Below are 23,671 nucleotides of genomic sequence, written 5' to 3' on the forward strand. Positions count from 1 at the left end.
AAATCACGTTGTCATAACGTAATAGTGTATGACTACATTTATTAATTGAGTCTTTCTGATTATATTTTACACTAACATAAAATATTCAAGATACTAGAAAAAATTTAGTGCTGGCATTTTTTATTTTGTTTTATAAGATCCGCTCTATGTATGCATACATGTTGGTGAAAACGATTATAATAACAGTTATAAGTAATATAAGCACAACAGAAGACAGGTTTAGTAAGAGTATTTTCTTATTCATAGAACCATGTTTAATAATTATATAAACTGTTCAATAAATGCTAAATAATAGAGTTCCTAATTTAATCTGCAAGAGACAATGCCTTGGGCATGTGCTGCATCTGCTTTTCTGTCTCTTGTGATAGGTTTGGCCTAGGAGCTATTAAATGTCAAGTAAATTTGTCAAATTCCTTTTTCCTTCTCTCAACGTATTTTTCTTGCTGTCAACCACAGCGCAGTCCTGGTGAACAGTGCTATCAACCACAGGGCACTCTTTATTTAGATAATATCATCTGTGGAAAACGAAGCTTGATTTCTTTTGGATTTGTGTCCTTTGCTCCTTAAATTCTTTCATCCTCTGATTTGACAGAAACCTGCTTTTTTTTTTTTTTTTTTTTTCCCCCTGCCTATACTCTCACCTCCTCTGTAGCATCCTGTCCTGGAAGAGCGAGCACGTGTGTGTAAGCACATGTGCGCGTGCTGATGGATTGACCACAGAAGGGAAACAGAGTTCAAGTCTCCATGCCTTTCTCTTAGTGGAGACCGTAATTATGATCTCCGCCCTTTACCAAACTGCCAGTTTTTATGGAATATGCAGGAGCTCGCTTTGTGAGTTCTTTGACCTATGCGGCTCAAAAGGCATGAGGAAAGATTGCACCAATTAAAAAAAAAAAAAAAAGCCTACAACTTGTTACATAATATTTTAATACAAATCAACAATAGAAGCTTATTTTGCTGCCTCTTCATTTAGAAATGATTACCATCTCTGAAGGATGCTCATTATTAAAATTATCAAAAATGGAAAATTAGATTGAAAACCGAATCAAAAGCTACAGAAATTCACGGTCCTAATAAAGAAGGAATCAAAAACAATGAGATGGTAACTTCTTTAGCCAGCACAGCTGTGTGGAGAATAAACAACTGGCCTTATTTTTGGCTATACACACAAGTGATACTGATTTAACAATAGCAGGAGCAGTAATGTATGGATGCAGTTACGTCACTGTAAAGCTCGAATCTGATGGGACAAGAAACAAATCATACTAACATAATTGTCCACCTAGCAGGGATGTACCAGTATTTCACTAAAATACTAATAAACATAATAATCCCACCAAGAAGATAACTAGACCGTAATTAGTGGTACGTGCTTTGAGAGTGTTGGTGTCCTTACTCTGCAATTTTAACTAATCTAGCTGGGAATGATATCGTCATTACAGGTGTAAATACTTGTTTGGTCTTGTGTTGTATTAAATATTGGCAGCATCTCCGTCATGAACTATGCAGACGATTGGTAGTATCTTCTAGAAATTAATTGTACGAGTAGTAGATATTAATGCTGGCTACAGTCTCAGCAAGAGCCCTTATCGAGATAAGGGTTCCTATGGTACTACAGGTTGCTGGCATGCTGTTTTGAGAAGATGAAATATCCTACTTTTTGATTTCCTTTATGTTTTATTGGTTTCGTTTAGATTCTTGATAGGAATGGCAAGCTGATCTTTAACTTTCTGTTAAAGCACATCTCGTCTGCACATCTTTGCCTGTTATTTTGTTCTGCACAGTTCACGGTGAAGATGTACTATTGGTTTATATAACAATTCAGCCTTTAAAAGTTACATTTCTAAACCAAGGACTAACTGTGCTTGTTTGTGCTCTATTATCATAGTGGATGTAAATAAAAAGATGCGTTTTACTCATTTATTTCCTTTGCTTCGTTACCCCAAAACAATGTTATAATATATAGAAATGGTGAGTGAATAATCCTTTGCTGTTATACTATTAAACTTTGCATGATTGCGTATCCTTGTTCAAAAAAAAAAAATTGTAGTTTTCAGATATTACCATAACAGAATATCTGAGGGATTACGTTATGTTTGTTCTGAAAGCAAGAACATATCCCTAAATAACAGGGAGTTTTCTTCCTTGTATTTTAACAAAAAAAATACGTAAGTTACTGAGAATGAGTTCAGTGTGGGGAAGAAAATAAGTACTGTCAGCTTTCTTGGATCTTGTTCTTCTTCTGGTAACATGGGAAGCTCCTGCTCTTTTATCTCTGCAAGAAAGCCTTTTCTGAATGGTGGCTTTCCCCCCGCCATCTTTTTGGAGAAAAATATCCAAGAGCTACAGAAGGAAGCGGGGTGATACTTTCACGTAATGAAGGAATTGAGGCAATTGTCGTTGCGATGGAAGGGAGCAGAAAGATGTGGGGATGTGCTACGAGTCCTCCTTTCCATGCCCCTGTGAGGAAAAGCATTGCACTGCCGTTTCTTCATGTCGCTCCAACACTGGAAAATAGAGGAATGGCAGGGGTCTGTATCATCTTTCCCACTAAATGTGGCTGTCCTTCAGATAAATACTTCAGGAAGTGCTGTTCAAAATCTATATTAAAAGATGTTACCTTGGGGAGGGCTGATGCATGGTACTTTAACTTTTGGTGTCAACAAGACTGAAACAGGTCATACATCTGTACAGAGGCAGAGAGACATAATTGCTAATAAAATGAAAACTAGCTGCCAAGGTGGGGATTTGCCAAGGGTGGTTTTATACAGCTAGTGTTAAGTGTAGAGCGTGGTGGATAGCTCTTGGTAGGAATGCAGCCTATGGAAGAATGTGAGTGGGGAGTTTGCTTCTGGACCAGAGTCAAAGATTTAAGAAAAAGGGATGTCATAAGTTCATAGCCAATAAAAAAACTGTTCAGGTGCTTGAAATACAAAATGTGGAGCTGAGAAAGTTGGGAGGAGGTTGTAACTGTTTGTTTCCCTGGCCTCTGAAAATAAAAGTGGAATAATGTCTCTTTTGCATCCGGGTGAAAGACTCTATTTAGTAGGGGGGGGGGTTGTTTTGTTTTAGGGTATTTTGATGCCTCTTTAAAAAAAAATTTTTTTTTGTTGTGCTTTTTGGCTTAGTTCTGTTTTATTTTAAATAGGTGCTGATTGTAGCCTGAGGTCGGCATTCAGAAAGTAAGAGTTTTTGTGCTGTTAGTGGCAGGGTAGACTTGGAGAAACCACTTAGTGTATAGCTTAGTTGTTTCATGTGTAAAACAGGGATGCAGGTGATTTATTTGCTTATCTCAGTTGCAGAATTGGCCTTGAGCAGGTTGCCTTGGCTGTAGTATCTAAGCATCTTTACCTGCCGTATGCTGCTTTCTTCAGGCAAAGGTGCTTTTGTAAGTCCTGACATGGGTAGATACGTGCCCTTACTGATTATGCCCTTAATTTTTTTTTTCCTCTCTTGGTTCCCTGTTACTATCCTGTATGTTCTACAAGTCTCACGTTCAACTGCAAATCCCAGCACTCTTACCCCGTGTGGTAATAGATTTTTTTTTTTTTTGAAAACCCTCAGGGGACGTCAGAATGACCTGTATGAAACTCTACAGTGTCAAAATCACTGTATCATGACACTGGCAAAGATTTCAGGCCGAGACTACAAGCTGGGGATGTTATCTGATGTCTCGGAACTGGAAAAAAACAACTTATTTGCAAAGAGAAGATTCTTTTACATCTGACTTGCAGATCTCTGCAGAAATCTGATCTCACACTATAGCTGCCTTGGATTAAACTGTAAATTCTAAGTACAATTAACGTTTCTCTTTCTCTGCATTAATTTGCAGTCTTCTAATATAATGTGTAATATACTAATCCTTTCTTAGCATCTAGTGAGATTTTTTTTTTCTGAATCAGTTTTAGTAGACTAAAACCCAGACGGATAAATTATTATTTTTGTATGTCTGTTGCTAGAGTGCCAGTAGATGGCAGTAAAACAAAGGCTTGATCAAATCCTCTATATTAGGGATACATAGCTATTTTGTGCAATTTATTTGAAATACAAATTTCAAAACAAATTTGTTTTAAAGTAGTTTACTCTTACATATATTTTAGTCATGGTTTGTTGCGAGAAAGGAATACTCCTTTGTTTAAAATAAATCCCACCTGCACAAGATATAAACAGTATTTCAAATATCATAACATTATAGTATACACTTGTTTACCTACTTATCTCCCATATTGATGTTACCGTAATTCCTATCATACTGTGAACGATATTCGGACACCTGTTGAAAGGCAGCCTGTTTTGGGGAGTGGGAAGCGGCGACCCACAGCTGCAGCAACGTTTTATTAGACAGGAGAGGGCAAGTCACTTCCTTCTAATGAGACATCAAAATACTACCGCTCTTTGCAATGCTAAGTGATGTTTGTAAAGCAGAGATAGTTGACAAATTTTTTTTTCTTCTGCGGAGGGATTTCTTAAAGCATCCAGACAGCAAATTGCAGGGAACTCCTAATGTTTGTCTTATTTGTATTTTTTAAATTTAGATAACAATTAAAGGTCTTGCTAAAATGTTCTCTTGTTAGCAGATGACAAAGGTGAGACCTGTTAGCTGTAAAGAGCAATTCTATGTATTGTCATCATTTAAGAAAATACTGTATAGACTTGCATTAGTGATCTAAGACTTGGTGGTAAATCTAAGCGCAAATAATAAGAGAATAAATTATTATTGTGATAATAATGCAAGTGTTTAAATCCATGAGCGGTTCATGCCAAAGGCAAATAATAAACATTGTTATGTGCCTATAAGATAGACTGTGCGAATACCGTGTAAAACTTTGAGGCAATCCAAGCCTGGCAATTTTAATCAAATAAGTTAATGTGAAACTGTTCATTGTATCATTATTTTGGAGGCAATTATGTAATCACATAAGGTTAAAAAAGCTTAGTTGCCTTAGGGAATAAGGACTGGATTTTGAAAAAGGGCCTCCTTCCATAAGTTTCACTTATTTTCATTTGAGGGGAAAGTAGAAGTAATACTGCTGTTCCCGAGTCTCTCGCTTAAAGGCAAGAGAGTGCATTGCACGTATGTTGGAGTATTAAATCAGGAAAACTCATCAACTTGTGGGTAGTAGAGTTTTGAAGGAGTATTTGCCATTTTCAACTCCATATGTAAATTAACTTTGGATAAAGGCACTTGTGATGAAATTTCTTCTTTTTTTGTGGCTGAGATAGGGCCAATGGCTGCCATCTCACTTTCCTCATATGTTCTTAATTTCTTCTGTAGGTTCTGTCTTTGTAGGGGCTTGTTTTCACAGGAGGCTTGGTGTTTTTATGGTACTTGGTAAATGTTACCAGCAGCCACTTCTGTGTCTGCCCCTTAAATTGTCCAACCAGACAAAACTGGTGCCTCATATTTGTTTAACAGAATTTAACTGAAAAGCCTCACTTGCTCATTTTATGCTATCCGCTGATTTGAATTAGCTACCAGAAAGTTCAGTTCTTGATTTTTACAATAATAATTCCTCAGATCGCTCATTCACATAAGTTTTAAAGTACAGTAGTATATCTTGAAAGAGAAGCCTTCAGAAGCCATAGAGCAACTAGCATTATCTGTGATTGAATGACTGTTTCTGTAATGCTAAAATTAATTTATTTAGAAATGCTGAATGACATGGCCTCTTACACAGGCTAGTGTTCAGTCATTTAGTATAAAGATAAGATGAAACTTAAGAAACTTGTGCTGTCCTTAAGGCCGATTGACGCAGATATCTGTGCTTTATAAATCTGGTTGGTTGTCCCTAGTGCAAGGAAAAAACAGTCTGTGATCTAATGCTGGGTGCTTAGATCTGGACATGTAAATAGTGTTACGACAGGATGGAAATAATAGATAATCCTGGCATCTCAAAAGTGAATCTCAGAAAACTGAATCAAAAGGAATGTCACTCAGGCTGTAGTTAAACTATTTTCAAGCTTTAGCGTGGACAGGAGGGGTGGCTGCTGTGTCCTTAATCGCTGTTGGAAGCAGGCTCACAGAAACGGGGAGCGTAACAACTGCCTGCTTACGGCAGCAAGTCCAGAAAATCGGTGCTGCTACGTAGTAGTTATTTTACAGAGCAATCCAAAAAGGTGTCTGCTAACGCTACAGCAGAACGATCGATCGCCGTGGGTGTGCTTGCTGATTAGTACCAATCTTTTGAAGAAATGACTTTCCTTTTTTAAATAGTAAACCCCTTTTGTTGACGTTCTTTAAGCGTAGAGATACTTAGTGTTCCTGTAGCGTGCTGTATTACTGAAGTATTAATGTGTAAGCTTCTCGGCAATCTAGTGTGATTTAGAAAAAGAGTGGCGTTTTAGTACTGGAATCGTGGACACCCCGGGCCGAAGTTCGGCAGAATGGAGTGTTCCTACAGAGAAGTATATGCTTGCGACTTGGTGTGTGCTAATAATTTAGTAATTACGGAACTGGGAAGATGTGGAACTTCAATCAGTGTAGGTAATATGACTGACTGCAAGCTTGCTCAAATGACTTATCTTTGGTTAAGTGAGGTTGGTTTATTTTGGAAGGTGAGGTGTGATGATTTTCCTTGGTAATTTCTCAGGAATCTTTCAGAGACAATTACGTAATTGTAGCTAGATAATTTAGAATTGGTTGCTGTTTGGTTAGCTAATTGAAGTATGAAGCCACTTTTGAAGCAGGCTGTAAAGACTTGGGCTCCAGGTAGGTTTCTGTTCCCAGTAGCCATTGCCTTATCTTCGTTAGGCTTTTTAAATTTTGGGGGGAATTTTCGAGCAACTGCAGGAAGTAGTTTGAATTGCAGCTGTTAGGCTTTTTCAGAGAGACTCTGGGAAAATGGATAGCAAAACTGTTATTGAAATGATCATGTAAATCATACACACCCGTAGTTAATGCAGTAAAAGGTATTGTGTTACTGCTTGAAGCCAGAAAAGACAGGGCTTTCTCAAAAGTGCTCAACGTTTATGTTACTTGACTAATTGCTTTCTCAGAGGAGTGCCTGGCTCTATTAAAGTCATGTAGAGCCATAGAGCTAAAAGGCATACAAACTTTTGACATACAAACTGGGCTTCAGAATACATCCATTCATAAAAACTGAGTACGGAAGTTAAAGTGCTTGGCTCCAAGTAAATGCATTTCTTTAGCAGAAGCAGAAAAAATGCTGGCATATCTGTTTGAATGGTTTACTCAAAAACCTTTTTCTCTCCTGAAATATTTTGTGATAATAGCGCTACATATCTGCAGATTAACGTTACGTGAACTGTTTCTGAATTATTGTGAAATGAAATATTTTTCATATTTCCACCAAAAACAGAGAGATCGTTTTTGAACCATTTAACTTCTGTTCCCTGGTCGCTTCAATGAGGACAGCACGTGAGCACTTGAATGAGGAGAGGAAGTCATTAGATTCTTGTTTTGTTTGTTATTTCTTCCCAACTGTAATTTCTACTCTTTTCATTCAAGCTTGATTATATAAGACCATATTAAGGGTCTTCCCATATTCTACACATGTGAATCCTTATTAAAACGAGTATTTCTTCTAAAATCACCAACGTTACTCTTTTTTTTTTCTTCAAAATATGTAAATGCTTTTAAGAAAGTGACTTTTGTTTCTTTTTGAAAAGCAATCACTTAAACGCAGTTTGAGTAAACAAGGTAAAACGGCTCAAAAAAGGATAGTAGATATTTATGTGAAATCTTAGATGCAAATGTCGGACTTTTTTGCGAGCGCTACTCGGCCGGCGTTACTGTGGCCGGACTTCCCTGCTGAGTCTGCGGTCTCTGGGGGCCCCTCGCCTGCGCGTGGCCAGCGGCCGCCCGGCGCAAGGGTGGGCGGCGATCGGATGTTACTTGTGGAAGCTAAGTGGAGACATTGATTCCTGTGAGCCTATAGCCTTTTGAATTGCCTGTCTTGGAGAAAAAGCCGATGGTTCTGAGGTGTTGTCGCTATTTTCACAAAATTTGTTTCTCAAGTCCTTTAATTTGCCTGTTCAAGAATAACGCTGTTAATTACCTTGCTATCAGCTTAGTGGTGGTTGTTGTTTTTATGTGGAGTTGTTTCGTTAGAAGAAACTGGAGCGCTCTGCCGGTAGTGGTACAATATTAATGGCGAATTTAACAAGTAGTTTACTTCTCAGTTGCATATAACCTCAGTATCTGCAAGCAAATTTAAATAGCTATTAATTCATAACAGAATTATATCTTACTGTTTTAAGCAATTTCAGTGTTTTAGTTTCAAATTTCAGGGCTTGTACTTTATGTTTTCAGATACTGTGTTTAAGTAGGAAGAAAATTATCCTTTTGGGGGGGAGGAAGCAGTTTAATGTTATGGCAGAAACTTAAATATTTGATGACAGGAAGTCTATATTTTGTCTTGAAGCTCTTTAGTTCCTTCCATTTAAAGCTTTATCCAGTTGCCAGTATAGTTAATTGAAAAGCTTGCATTAACTTAATAACCTTTGGATCTCGTGTGACTATGTGGGGAGCTCGGAGCATTAGGTTTGTCTTTGTTCTAGCAATGAAGACGTAGAATATTTATTGAAATGGGGTGGTGATGAATAAATTTTATCTGATTTTAATATGTTAGGTCATATTTTGCACTGAATTAAAATAGAGTTTTAATATTAAACGTCAGAAAGTGTTTTCATGAGAAAGTTAAATTGCTACATAATAATTTGCAACAATAGGGCCCACAGGCAACTGCTTAATTCAGAAAGTAAGCCAACAACTGCAAAGCTAATAAAAGGTATTAAATGTAGTTACTCATTTTTTATAGGCTGTGGTACAGGATTGTATCATTTCCTGTCACCAAGTGAGCTTCACAGAAGGCAGTTTGGGCAGGTTACATTATCAGATACAGGTATGATAGTCACATAAGTGACTATCAGATGCATCTCTTAAATAGAAAATCAGAATCTTATTTGAATGCAGATGACAGGTTTGGGGGAATACTGCCATTTTCATTCAACTTCTGTATTCTTAAAGGGATCTCTTGTATATTCCTTGTTTCTTGGTTTATTGTTACATTTTGTAAATGATTCTTCTAAGCTGAAGCTTCTCTGAAATGTTTAGACACAAAGTTTCTAAGTCATTCTTATCCACCCTGTGGGTGGTTCAGTGAAATACTAAAATTTCATAATAGAGCCATTTATGTTGGGGTGGAAGGAAGCTTATTTTGAAAGGGGGAAGAAATTTTGTGATTTGGGGTTTTTTTTTCACCCTTATAAGCAAAGTTGACGGTTGATGATAGCTGTTGAGAACATAAAAAACTTGTCCCTGACAGAGGGACACTTTAGCTAGAGTAAGATTTAAGTTTAAAGGAACAACTTGGGTTTTTTTAATTATTTTTTATTGGTTTATATAACTTCATCTACTGCTTAAGAATAGATTTGATATAATTCAGTAAAAATGTCTATAAACTGTTTCAGATAAACTGCGAAATCTGGTAGATGCTAGTAGCTAATCATGGCTAGTATTTAGTTTGGTGGGAGGGGGTTGCTTTTAAAGAAAAATTTAGTGAGATGTTTTCCTTTGTCTCTGTAGTTATCAGAGACTGTTACAGACGATTGCTGTACTCGAGGCTCAACGTACTCAAGCAGTTCAAGACCTTGAAAGTTTAGGCAAACACCAGAGAGAAGCCCTGAAAGATCCTATTGGATTTGTGGAAAGACTCCAGAAGAAGGTATTTCATTGGGCATTTCTTAAGTTTTACTCAGATTTTTTATTTTTTATTTTTTAATAAGTAGTAATTCATCATCTGTAGAAATCAGGTAATTTTATATATGCTTGCATAAACATTATTAGTTTAAAGTTCTTTTTCTAATAAGCAAAAATGGCCCTGTGCTTTTTGGGTTTGGTTATTAAATCTGTAAGATAACAGGTTTTCAAAAAATGTGTTAGATATGCTTGCTTGCTTTTTTTTGGCACATAGACATGTGATTTTAAACTTCTAATGCAGTGTAGACATTTTAAGACACTGAAATCTGTAGATGACTGAAAGGACTTTGTAGTAAGGTATTAGATCAAGACTTCCTTACTTTTGTCACTAGAGGAATTCAATGTGCTCTGAGTTAATTTGGTTTCAGGCAGGGTACTTAAAGAGCAGGAAATGTAGTTCGTAACTTAAAACCAAAATGACACTGGAAAACGTACCTGGGTGAGTGCTGGATAACGTAACTAGAACTTTGTGTGATGGGGGAGGGTGAATTTTGATAAGGAAGCATGTTCTTTTTACGCTTAAGGGAAAAAAATGTAGTTACAAGGACACCGAAAAAATGTTTGAGACTTGAATACTCTCTATCATATCTTCCAATGACAGATATGCTTGACCTTATAGTCTGATAGCAATATATTGCTTTTCAGGGGGGAATAAGGTAGGTATTTTATAGAGGCCTTTTCCTAGGTTTGTAGAGACCTAGGCTTATAGAGAGGTCTGACCTAGGGCCATTGGTTTCAGTGGTTGTCTGTCCTTTAAATTTTGACATGAGTTAATAGCATGCAAGATATAATAGTGTTGTGTTTCCCTGATACAATCATATCAAACATTAATGCTAGTTGAAAGCATCCTGTGTATTTTGCCTCTGAACCAAAGGAATGATGCTTATTGTAAGGCTGACCTTACAATAAAGTGATGGGCCTTGCAGCAGTTGGTTTCTAGGCAGAAGACAGGAAAATCAGTGTGGAATATACATTAGTTTCTTTGATGGGAGAGGTTTAGGTTTTATCAGACGAGAAGACTTTGCACCCCATAGTTTCCTGTGTTTCTTAAGAAAGGTACAAATCCTGGACAAACAGTATCTTAAAAAAAAATAAAGATAGAAAGTAACAGGATATTAAAGTCAGAACACCTGATTTCATCTGGGAAATATGTATTTTAAACTCCTGTGCCCAATAAGCCATCATTGACCGTGCCGCTGCATATTTTATGTGCACTGTTGTGTATTACTCTTCAAAAATATCTTCCCCATATAAAGGCTGTGTGCTGCATGGCACTTCAAAATACTGATTTTGAGTTTCACTGTTACCTAAAAAGCAGTTTCAGGGTTTCACAACTTTTTTTTTCTTTCCTTTTTTTGAACAACAATTACATTAAATATTGCTTTTCACTTGATTTTTTTCCCCCCCCCTCCAGGTTGATATGGGTCTTCCATATCCTCAGAGAGTTGTTCAGCTCCCTGAGATTTCCTGGGACCAATACACCACTAGCCTTGGAAACTTTGAGAGAGAATTCAAAAACCGAAAGCGTAACAGTAGGAGAGTGAAGCTGATTTTTGACAAAGGTAAAAGAAAAATAAGTGTAAATTGTAAGAAAAAATTTACCAACCTGGAGGTCTAATACTTCCTTTCTTGTGTTGCTTACAGTGGGTATACCTGCAAGACCAAAAAGTCCTTTGGATCCCAAGAAGGATGGAGAGTCTGTTTCGTACTCTGTATTGCCTTTAAGTGATGGTCCAGAAGGTTCTACAAGCAGTCGTCCACAGGTAGTTTTTACGAAAGAAAAGACAAAATTTTACAAGATTGCAACTTTTAAGTGTTTATAATATAGGAGTGTGGATAACGTAAACTTTTACTTAAAATGTTCAAGTTGGTAATGACGTTTTATTTGTGTACTCAAATCAGAGAACTAATGTTTAGTTCCAGCAAATTTTAGTTCAACTTTTCTTGCATTTGTTTGTTTTGGGCTTGGTTTTACTTACGTAGGAAGAGGGTTAAAATCGAGATCCTAACTTCCTTCTTTCTAAAGACCTATTCCAATTTATATGCTGTATTCAAGCAGATGATAAGAGGGCGACTTTGCGACGAGACCAAACCCGAAACTTTTAACCAGCTGTGGACTGTAGAAGAACAGGTAATAGGAAACCATTCCATTTCTGTAATTGTAGTAACGTACATGAGAATAAAAGCAAACTGTATAGTAATGTTTAAAGAACTTAGAAATTGAAATGTATAGACATGTTTATTTCATGACAACTCATACCTCTACTAGGAAAGATGTGTTTATATTTTCTGTTAATTTGTGCTTAATTTAGAAAAAACTTGAGCAATTGCTTTTGAAGTATCCACCAGAGGAAGTAGAGTCCCGACGGTGGCAGAAGATAGCTGATGAGCTGGGAAATAGAACAGCAAAGCAGGTAAAAAGAACACTTGGAAAAGTAATCCCTTTCCTTGGTTACATCTTTTGGCTTTGTTAGAAGGCACTGTTAAAGGATTGTATCCTGAGTGGCTTTTCAACACTAAGTAATTGTTTTTCTAATTTGGGATTTGCCTGGCAAAAATAACAATTCATAAAGTGAGGAGGAACTGGAAAAGAGGGTTTTTTGTTTTTTTTTTTTAACAAGCCAGTAATGTTCATAATGAAAGCAATAAAGCTTATTTTCATAGAAAAAGATAGGAATTCTTGGGCATTCGTTGAACACTGTAGTGTCTTGGCTGTGGTAGTACTGGTATCCGCTACTGTGTCCTGGGAGTTAACATAAACTCACAGTAGATTTATTTGTAGGGGTTTTTTTTGTTTAATAGCATTAAATAAAACCCAGCATCTTTTCAGTTACCTTTTTTTTCTTAGAACTTTAACATCAGGGCCTGCATATGACTAATAACAAACCTGACCCTTTCTTTCTCAATGAAATCTAGAAATCTAGGAGTTCTCAAAACCCCTGACAAAAACTCTCTAATCTAATCTAATTGTTGTTCCTTAGATTTTGACAGCATCCATTAATTCAGTTTAGTAAGTATAGTGACATCAATTGCTGTCAGATTGGACTGCTGAATTTCCTGTAGAAAGAGCCATTCTGAATTGTGAGTTCCACCTCACTACTGCAGAAAAAACAAATGTTTTAGTATTTGCAGGTCGTAGAGTTAGTTCTGTGCTGGGGCCCAGATCTACAAATGAGGCTAGATCTGGAGGCAATGAGTGTTTCTGCAGCTGGCTTGTAGGCATTTTCCCCCTAAAATTGTAATATCTTCATGTTGAGCCTAAGTCAAAAATGTTGATGTGCTTTGTTTTCTGTATTTTAGTAATATGTTATCAGATAAAACATCTGTAAGTATTTCAGTGTACAGCATTATCTCATCTCTGATCATATCTATGCTTACAAGTATATTTACCTGTACTGAAAAACTAAAATGTGTGTTTACTTATTTCATAAATGAAACGTAGAAGCACTTTATATATACTCACTGTGCATAATTTATCTGTCATTGTTAAGGAAGAATAAGTTTAGTTGCAGTAAGTAACAAACTGCTGAAGTTGTGTGCCTTCTCATTGTTTTTGCTTGTTTTTTCTGTGTCTTTTTAGACAGTTTTTTTCCCTGAAAGTCTTCAGTGTGTCTGGAAATACTGCAAATGCACTGGTATCTTTCTGCAAATGAGTGAAGGTCAGAGTAGTCAGAGTAGGCAGAGTAGGATTTCTTGCCCTTATATTCTGAACTAGTGTAACTATGCTGGCAATCTTTGAAGTGAAAGCCAATTATATTTCATCTGACATTTAATTGTTGTATGTTGTTTTTCATAGGTTGCCAGTAGGGTGCAAAAATATTTTATAAAACTGACTAAAGCTGGTATTCCAGTTCCAGGAAGAACTCCGAACTTATATTTATACTCCAAAAAGGTGAGACAACATTACAGCAGAAATATCGTATTTCTGTTTGCATTTACATGCAAATTGAATCAAAATCATTCATATTTTCAAAAGATTTAAGTCTTCATTAGTGCTTTATTATTAACTAGGCAGGTTGTTATACCTTGTGTTTGTTTGTTACTTCATTGATAAAAGTACTCTTTTTCTTTTGCTTTAGCACTGTAGAGCAAGTTGGGTGTTACTCTAGTTTCACATCAACACGTATTAATTACGTGTCAGAAAAGAGCATAGCAGTCAGACTGCAGGCTGATCTAGCAGGGCTGAATGATTTGGTCTTGGGGTACTTTTTCTGCATTTGTGAGTTGACTGTATTTGATCTAGAAGAGCTCTATTGCAAGAGGATAAAGGGCCCTATAACTTATGGTGTACAGTCATCTTTAATTAACAAAAACATAGAAAATTATGAATAACTGAGCATACTAAACTAGCACAAGCATAATCTTGATTCTGCAATGTTGTTTTGTTTTGATTTGCAACACTTACAACCATCTACAGTTGCCATATATGAGAGATTTGATTTTACTCCGGAAGGGTTTTTTATCCATAGATTTTTCTCTCTCTTCTTCCTTCCCACTAAAATATAGTGTTCTTCCTGATCTTGGAATAGGTGAGAAAAGAGTGTGTCCCTGAGAAATCTCCTTAGTTTAGGAAAGTAAACAAAATACCCTAGATTATTGTGCAGATCAGTCATGTATTTTGATGTAAACCACGTAGTCCTGATGAGGACGCTAGACATTGGTGTATTTGAAGCAGGCAATATCGCTTTTTTTGTTTCTGTTAACTGTATTTACAGAAATTCTTGAACTGCTGCACTGGCACTCTGTGGAGTAACGTTACTTTTTGCATCCTGGTGTCTGTGGTGATTTCTGATTGGGACTAGAGTAAGCCTTATATTGATTCTGCAAAAATTCATGTTTGCAGATTTAGTCCCTTGAAAGTTGGGGATGTAAAGTTCCGTAACTGTCAGAGGGGCCTGATAGCAAGATCTACCAAATCTAGTCTCTAGTAGTTTAAAATGCTACAGATCCCTAGTTGTCTCCTTGTTTTCTCTGAAGTTACTGTTCTGTTATCAGGAATGACAAAGGATGAGTGCCCCATCCGATTCTTTATGGGAACATTAACACCTTAAATACTGTGGTTAAATCCATCTGTTAGAACTCTGAATTACTTGTATTGCTTACCATACTGTGGGGCTAATTTCAGTGGGGTTTGAAAATTCCGTTCTGAAAAATTTTGGGATTATTTACGTCCTCTTAACCTTAGGTCATGTGACTTTTCTTTCCTTCTTTCCTCTCAGTTTTATTTGGAAAGACTTATTACAGAATGTGAGCAGCGCTGACAGGCAGTGGATCACTGTGTTAGCTGAATACAGGGAGTACTCTTAACTTCATCAGTGCGTCTGTGATACTTTAAACGTATTTTTCTCTATATTCAACAGTGATCCTCAAAGTTCTTTAACACTTGTGATCTGCATACATACACAGTATAATCAAGATTGAAACAGATTTTATGAAATTCTTAACATTCTCATACTACAATAATAATGCTACCATCCTACAGATTTTTCTTAAGCTAGTATATGTAGCGTGTATGTAATACTTGTGTCTGTTTTCAGTTTGATTCATACCCTTATTACCAAGTCATAAGAGTAAGGTTATTGTCCCCAGTCTGTATTAAGCAGAACTCCTATTTGCACTAGCCTCTCCATTGCATATTTGTAAACCACCTAAAAATATAGTGGATGGAAAAAAGTCAAACAGGTAGTATATGTGAGAGAAGTGAGCTCTCAGTCTACTAATATAGCTGTTTACTTAAAGCACAGATTGACAGCACTGTACAAGGCTGCAGTTATTCCCAAGTCTCCAATGGAGATAACAATGTGGCAGAAAGAAAATGCAAGGGGAATTGAAAGTTTGCATCACGATTGCTGTGTTTATGCTTGTTTTCATACTGAGTATGCCTGTATATTATAACCTGCTGTATCTGCTTTATTGCTGGTAATAGGAATATGAAATTTGGATGCTGATACTTAAAGCACGCATCTATGGAAGAATGAAAAACATAGTTTTATTTAATACAAATAATTGCGTAAAAAGAGGTGCTTCACAAGGAAAAGCTATTTATGTTTCTCCATGAAGATTGCCCAGTATGCTTTTTTGAAATGATTAGTGGAGAGATGAGAAGCCTGGTCATCCCCTGGTCTTCTTGTTGGAGATGCTGTATGTGTCTTCTCATATGGCATAATGTCTCCTGTTTAAGCTTCTGTATCACTTACAACAGGATCAACCAGTTTATTTTACTGTTCAACCATCATCTACTACCGGTCAAAATACAATAGAATCGGAGATCTCGGACTCTGCTATTCTGTTCATCAATTATGGCTCATCGTTTCCGATGTAATGTTCATATTCTATCATTAGCGCCCCCCTCCTCCAGTATTAAGCATTCCAAAAGAGGTATTTCCCACAGGAAGAATTATTTTTATCCTCATATGTTCTAGTTCATTCTTCACCAACAGCAGAATCATGTTAAAAAGAGATTTCAAATCCTCAGTTAAATTCCCTCCCTGGCCAGAACTATGTGTGTAATGGGGATGCTATTTAAGTGCAGACATGGTTTTCCTTTCTGGATTTCCAGATCTAGTGTTGAATCCAGGTCTGTTTTGCTTATATTAACAGAAAATTGAAATCACACTCTCAGCTAAGGCTGAAACACTGTCTTAACCTTATAAATCTAAGTTTTATTTGTGTGTGAAACCTTCAAAGGAAACCAGGTACAGGAAATCAATGATCATAAGGCAGAAGGTGGAAAAAACTTCAACACAATGGATACTGCATTAGTATTAAAACAAAATGTTCATTTTTACTGTTTGCATATTAATGCTTCTGCAGATCTGAGGTAGCAGCTCCTAATTATTATTACAAGTTTAATGTTTTCCTTAAAAGTAAATAATGCTAATCTCAATTCCTTGTTAAACTTTTGTCTGCATAGCTACATGCACAACTGTAAAATAATGTTAAATTATTGAATCCTTCTTTAGAGATAAGTGGTTGTATTATAGTGTAACATGTTTGTAAATGTCTAGTAATCTTTGGGATAAAAATCCTTGTGTAAAAAGATAAATATTAACTACGGTAAATATGTTATGCTTTATCTTCATGACAGAAGCTTAGACACAGTGCAAGACAGTTCTCTGCCATATGACTTTAACAAAATCTTGTTATACCTCTAGTTTTTGGTTGACGTTATTTTCTTTAGATTGTGGAATGTGTTTAAGATGTCAAAATCCTGGTCTAGAAAATATCTAAGTAAAAAGTTGAGTCAGTTTCATTCACCAACTCTTCTTCTATTTGATATTTAATATTCTTCCATGGGGAATAAGTAAGAGGGGCTGAGTGCCTTTTAGTAATCTATTTTAAAATTGCCATGCATTCTGCACCTTCAAACAGCATTAAAGTTGAAAAGTTTTAGATACACACTAAGGGAATAATTTATCTCATCTAACTTTTTTTTAGGATTCTTTTCCAGTCGCTGGAGATGAAAAAGTACTTTCAAAGAGCAATTCTTTCCAACTCTTAGAAAACCTCTTACGGAGGAATGAATTACTGTTAACAATTGCCTTTTCTCTCCATAGACGAGGGAAAAAATCTGGACAATTAGCCTAGACTTAGATTTTTTTTAGGCACAAATTAATACAAGACGTTGATGATGATAAGTGTCAAGTTTGGACTGGCCTCTTGGGTTTTGGACCTGTGTCAAACTACAGCTTTGCCTAGTCTCACACTAACGGTGTCTCTGACTCTGGAAAGACTTTGAATCTTTGTGTGCTTCAGTTTTTAACTGTTAAAATGGTAGGATATTTATGGTAAGGATTCTTTCTTACTGGGTTCTTACAAAAAAAAGTGTTCCACTGTTCATCTGATTTCACTTTTTATGGGGAGAAAAAAACCCCAAACAGCTATATGAGGCTCTGATACATAGGTTTAGTAAAAATAATGGAAAAGATGATAGATTTAGTGTAAAAGAGCAAATTTTTGATGAGGTTTTATTGACAAAGATTACTTAAATGGTAACTGAGTAATGAATATCTTTTAAAATATATCATTTTTCCACCATAGTCATCAAGTAGACGGCAGCACCCTTTAAATAAACATCTTTTCAAACCTTCAACTTTCATGACATCCCATGAACCTCCAGTTTATATGGATGAAGATGATGACAGATCCAGCTTTCACAGCCATATGGATACTGCAGCAGAAGAGGAAGTATCGGTATGTCATTTAAATCACTCGCAGAATATCTTGCTTGCTGTCGTCCTAACCTTGTTTAATGACTAATATGTGGATTAAGCGTTCTTGTCATAAAACAAAAACTGTCAAGTAAGTATTGAATTATGGTCGGATTCATGAGCCAGGTTGAGTTGCAAAGGCACTGTTAATATTAAGACCCCAAACACAGAAAATATAGACAAAATCAGAAATGAAATATTTAAAGTAGTAACACTTCTGTCCTGAAACCGTTTTTGAAAAGTTTTAGTTGCATATTTTCAAAAAGGGATCTGACATCAAATCAATTTGAAAATCATATAAAGTATATAAGTTGATTCTGGCTAAAGTTGTGTAGTATTAGAAAAGTTAGTGCCCTGGTAAAATCAAATTCCATTAGCGTTGTTGCTTTTTGACTTTCTTCACTGACTGGATCAACTGCTGGAAGTTTTTTAATCTACTTCAAAGTATGAGCTGATAGACTTAGTCCTCGAGTATTAAATGGTATGTTTTTTAGATGGAAATTCCAGTACACATCCTGACCCGATATATTCTTACAGCTTCTACTATTCCAGTTTTCTAACTTATAACATGCAATAATACTACAGGAATTTGAGCAAGAAATTTGGTCTTTCAGATTTCCATATATTCCATTTTATACAGAGACTATATCCTACTGCTAAAATGCTGGGCAAGATTCTCAGCTTGTGTGAATCACTGTGGCTTTACTGTACTTAGAGTGGAAGGGGCTGACTTGCTCAATTTGAGAGCCTAGTGACATCTTGTGTCTCAAAAGCTTGTTGCATAACAGAACGTATTAAGGTCACCCGGTGTAAGTCCGTTCATTCTTTTTGACTTTTTTTACATGTAGTGCATAATCTGCCTAAAATTATTAAATTTGCTCATCTATTACTCAGTCTTCAATCACATCTTCAGTCAGGTTCTGTCTTCTCTCTGTGGTGGTGGTGTTCTTCATTTAAGGGATTTCTGATAACTTAGCATATTCCGATAAGAATGTTAAGTGGCATGAAAACTGCATATTAGAAGAGATGCAAATTAGTATTGTTTTTACAACACACATTCTTTTTTCCGTATTATTTTTAAAATACATATTTTCCACCTATGTTCCAAATATTTTCAAATATTTTCCTAGAGCTATTTGTTTTTTCTCATGATGTCCTAATTATAATAAAATATGGGCACCATAGATCTACTGGGATTTATTTTCCTTTTGATAGAAGTTGCTGGAAGTTGCTGCTTACTGTTACTGTGTCCCTTTTTTTTTTTTTTTTTTGAAATCTGCTTGCAGTGATGTAGAAAGACACAGGTGAGCTCAGTTATCAGGAAGATCCCCATTATCAATGCAAGAGAGAAGCATATTGAAAGGAAAAAAGAGATTAAAAAGAGATCACTAGCTATTCTCAAAATGAATGTACTGGGTTCTCTTTTAATAATAATAGTCAGGTCTCTTATTTACAGTCACTGCCTCAGAGAAAGATACTATGCACTAGCATGGTGGAGAGGAGATTTGGTGTAGCAAGAAAATTATAGGAAGGATTTTCTTTGACTGCTTTACAATGGAAGTACCAGTTGCTGCTCCTTTGTAAAAACAAAAGATGTTGTCTGTGTAGTGCATAACTGTTATGCATAACTGTAACTGTTGACTGGCATAACTATTCCTGAAAATTCTTTTTAGTATAAATGAGTTATTTCTAAATGAGGACGCTCTATTCTCAACTGAAAAGTAATTTCACTCTGTTGTGATTACTTCATTTTGCAAGTAATCTAATCATTCGGGAATGCAGCTGCTTATTATTCCAGAATAAAGTGTCCACACAGGGAGTCTTTATAGCGTAGTTTATTCAACATATAGTCATTCTGTGCTGGGCAGTATTTTTCAGAAAAACTTTGAGTTTTGTTTAGGAGATGAACCCCTGTTTTATATGAAAAGAATGTAGGTTATCACCACACAATTAATCATGTCATTTAATCATGATTTTTTGAAATATTTACAGTCCAGTCCTTTAAATAGTTTCAAAATTAAAATTAAATAATTGATAAGGCCTTTAGAAATTTCACATTAAACAGCAAACCTTTTACCTTTCTTCCATTTAATGTTTTCTAAATAATGCAAATTTTTTTCTAAGAATCTATAAAAATAAAGAATTAAATTATATGCATAGGTTGCATTATAAGAGTTTTCATTGTTCCCTTGTAGCTGCTTTTCATCATTAAAAATTGCTATCAATATATGATCTGAAAAGTGCTTTAAAACACTGAAGATCTGACCTCTTTGAAAGCAGTTGTCAAGTGCCAAGTACAGCTGCCACAGTTAAATAGCTGTTTTGCAGTTGACATCTCAAGGGGAATGAGTGCTTCTCCTATCTCACAACATAGAGGCCCACAACTTTCCTTGACGAAAATTGGATGAAGAAGATGGATGGATGGTCGCTGTTTTAAAGGAGAGAACTATTTGTTTTAAATCTCTGGCAAAGCTGTAGGCGCCAGCATGTAGGGAGACAAAATGTTTCATAACTTCTGAAAATTTTCTGGAAAAAATATATTTTGTAAGCTATTAAGAGCAAATATGAAGTAAAGGGGTGGGCACAAGACAGGATAACTCTCTAAAACTTCTAATCCTGTGGTCATAGGACCATGAGTGATGATGAGTAGTTCTTGTCACTACTTATTGGTTAAGGTGAGGTGTTAAGACTGTTAAGATTGTCTGTGTTCATTTCAAAAAATACATATAGTGAAAGCTTGAATGTGTCTTGATTTATGGTCTTTTAAAAATCTGAGCTTGTGCAAAAATTGTTAAATCTGTAAACAAGTTTTTGAGTGTCATTTGTTTTAATATTTTTACAGCTTTGAAGGTACTTTCAAACAATGATTTTAAATATGCATGTTCCATAGAATGATAAAGGGAAGGGTCAATTAAGTTGATAAAACTTGCATGAAATTTTAATTCTGAAATATCATCGTATCTGTTGCCAAGTATTTACAAGCAAAATAAACTAGCTTTGTCTTAAATAAAAGCTAACTCTTGTACTGCAGCTGCCGTTTTGCCCACAATGTATGGACAAGTAGACTATGTGCAAATTGAAGGTAATCATCTAAAATGAAAGAAAAATTAGGAATTAAAGTTAGACACTATCTCGTTTTATACTATAGCTAAGTACTTTACTAGAAGAAATTTCTTAGTATGTCTCTTAGAATATTTTGCCAGTATCTTCTCAAAGGATAATTAATCATACTTAGTGATTCGTGGAATCTGTCTTACTGGTAAGAGTGTTCCTAAAGACGTCTCTTCTTCCATGAACAGGATGAAGAGAGTATTCCAATAACATATCGAGAGTTACCTGAATACAAAGAACTCTTAGAGTTTAAAAAATTGAAGAAGCAGAAACTCCAGCAGATGCATGCAGAAAGTGGATTTGTGCAGCATGTGGGATATAAGGTAAAATGAACTGATGTTGCTTTCTGTAGTGTAGACATTTTCAAAGATAACATAGTTTGGATTTCGTAAGATGACTTTACTTAGTATAGCATATATGTTTCCTTAATTCTTGCTCAGCATGTTTGCTTTCCCTCATTTTCTTTAATCAGAACAAGCCCCATTTTCTTTAATCATCACTATTTTTGCTAGCACGTTTCACAGAATACTGCTGTTGTTTGGACTCTCTGTACTCTAAGCAAGATGGGACTGCCCCAAACTGAACACCTCAAGTCAAGATCGAATAAAATAAAGACCACTTCCTTTATCTGGCAGTAGGTGCTCCTGATACATGTTTATATGCTCATCCTCATGTTTTTTCTTTATAGGACACTGTTAACTGTGTCCAGCTTACCTGCACTAATCCGTCAGGTTTTTTCTGCAGAACAGATACCTAAACAGTTGTCTGCACTAATACAAGATGGAGAATGATCATTTCTGGAGAGGCATTATACTTTGTCTGTTGGTTTTATCTTCCTCAGATAGATGCCTGTCAAAATCCATTTGAAATCTGATCTTGTTCACCAACGTTCATTTTGATACTGCATGAAAATTAGTAAGATGCTATCTTTTCTGCATCCATACTAAGAACATATTTATAGGGCTAGAGCCATGTTACTTCCTTACAGAATTCCATTTGACACTTCATTCTGTTTTGACCTTGATTCACTGAAAATAAATCTCTGATTATGCTTTTGGACTCATTTTGCCCCCACTTTAGACCAAAGAAGGGATGAAGATGTGGAATGAGAATGCTAGTAGATTAACAGGTTTTTTTGTTTGTTTTTCACTACAGAAAAAAAATGTAGCAGCTTCCTAATCCTATCAAGTAATACTTGCAGAAGTTGAAGCAAGGGCATGAGGGACTGGTTAGGTGAAATTAAGAAAATAAACATTAAGTTAAAACAGTGTGGTGTCCCAGCATCAGCCAGTAATAGGAGACATGAAAAGAAAGGGAGTTTTCTAGTTATGTTTCCTGGTTTGCGAAGGATTTTCTGTGTACCTGGCCACTATGCTGGAGCAGTTTCTTCAGCTTGTGAAATGCATTATGCAGCTAGACTTATTTTCTTATACCCATTTCTATCACAATGAAAGGGTATTCAGTTTAAAGTTCAGTTCAAAATGACTGGAAAAGTAAGACAACTTGATTAGTTTATATTGACAGTCTTAATCATGTTGTTAGACCACTGAAGGAGGCTCTATTTTTCTTTTTTTCAGAAAGTTTGTGTTTTCCACCAAAAAATCAAAACTGTGATCGAAAGAGCAGAGTTTTAGAGAAGAAACTAGTTGCTTTTTTCTACATTAAATTACACTTAGAACAGCAAATTAGCATTATGCCATGTTAAGCATTCAGAAGTTTAAAAAGCCTCTTTGCAACCTGAATTTGATTTTGTTATGCATTATAGTAAGCTATGAAATTGCATGAGTATGTATATATTTTTTTCCACTGGAGTGCTGCCTCCCTCAAAGCACAGGCTGGACAGTGCTCATTTAATAAGCAGCCATTTGGAACCTTTTTTTTTTGTTTGGGTGTTTTTTTAAATCTTTTTTGGTTCTGTGTGGCCTTCAGCCTCATCTACTACATGTTATTCAAACTTTACTCTGAATATTAGAATCTTGACTCCCTTGTGGGCTTTTAATGCCTTTCAGCGCTGTAATGCTGGAGTACTTTGCAAATATTAATGAATTTTTATTTTATTTTATTTTTAATAAAATGAAAGGCCGCGGTATTTCTGTTTTACAGCAGAGGCAGGAAGGTAGGGCGCCGATACTAAGGTCAAGAGTTTCCACTCACTTTTGGCTCTTAACTTGAGATAACTGGAACTGTGGGTGTGTGTTTTGTTTTGTTTTTTTAATGTATTTAGCATTGCATTGAACTGGATATTTTCAGAGAACAGCTCTAAATATGGTAAGCCCTTCTGTGTTATCAGCCCCCAAACTTTGAAGGTCTTCATTGCGGAAGGGAGGGATACAAATCTGGCTTGCTTAGCCGAATGCCTGCTTAGCGCTGTTCAAACCTGTGGCAGAGGCACGGCTTCGCTGTGGAATTCTCACTTCTTCCACTTCTCTGAGGTGTTTACCTGCCCTTTTTCTTCCTTCATCCCGGCCTCATTTACTCACAGCGTCCAGTTTATACAGCAAGTATATTGGGGGGGTCTTAGAAGTTTATCACTTCCGTTACTTTTAGCTTGCAAGTTGGCAGCCCACTCGCTGATCTCTACTGAAGATGTTTGGTGTGTGCTGAAGGAGGCTTCGGGTTTCTCAGATGG

The 23,671-nt window shown here is 36.0% G+C and overlaps 1 protein-coding gene across 8 annotated transcripts in view; it reads left to right on the plus strand.

Annotated features, from left to right (window-relative positions):
- The window catches only part of ZZZ3 (zinc finger ZZ-type containing 3), a 65,438-nt gene that overhangs the window by 39,054 nt on the left and 2,713 nt on the right, over positions 1-23,671 (plus strand). For 6 of the 8 annotated variants that reach the window (XM_068952777.1, XM_068952776.1, XM_068952778.1 and 3 more), the window contains 8 exons: positions 9,548-9,686; positions 11,136-11,283; positions 11,366-11,484; positions 11,778-11,852; positions 12,034-12,135; positions 13,518-13,613; positions 17,762-17,914; positions 21,231-21,365. In XM_068952777.1, the coding sequence (XP_068808878.1) occupies positions 9,548-9,686; positions 11,136-11,283; positions 11,366-11,484; positions 11,778-11,852; positions 12,034-12,135; positions 13,518-13,613; positions 17,762-17,914; positions 21,231-21,365 (967 nt within the window). The remainder of the gene's footprint in view (positions 1-9,547; positions 9,687-11,135; positions 11,284-11,365; positions 11,485-11,777; positions 11,853-12,033; positions 12,136-13,517; positions 13,614-17,761; positions 17,915-21,230; positions 21,366-23,671) is intronic. The other 2 variants (XM_068952782.1, XM_068952783.1) reach the window with 1 other exon arrangement.

This window comes from Struthio camelus, chromosome 8 (genome assembly GCF_040807025.1).
Source record: "Struthio camelus isolate bStrCam1 chromosome 8, bStrCam1.hap1, whole genome shotgun sequence".
Taxonomy (NCBI): Eukaryota; Metazoa; Chordata; class Aves; order Struthioniformes; family Struthionidae; genus Struthio; species Struthio camelus.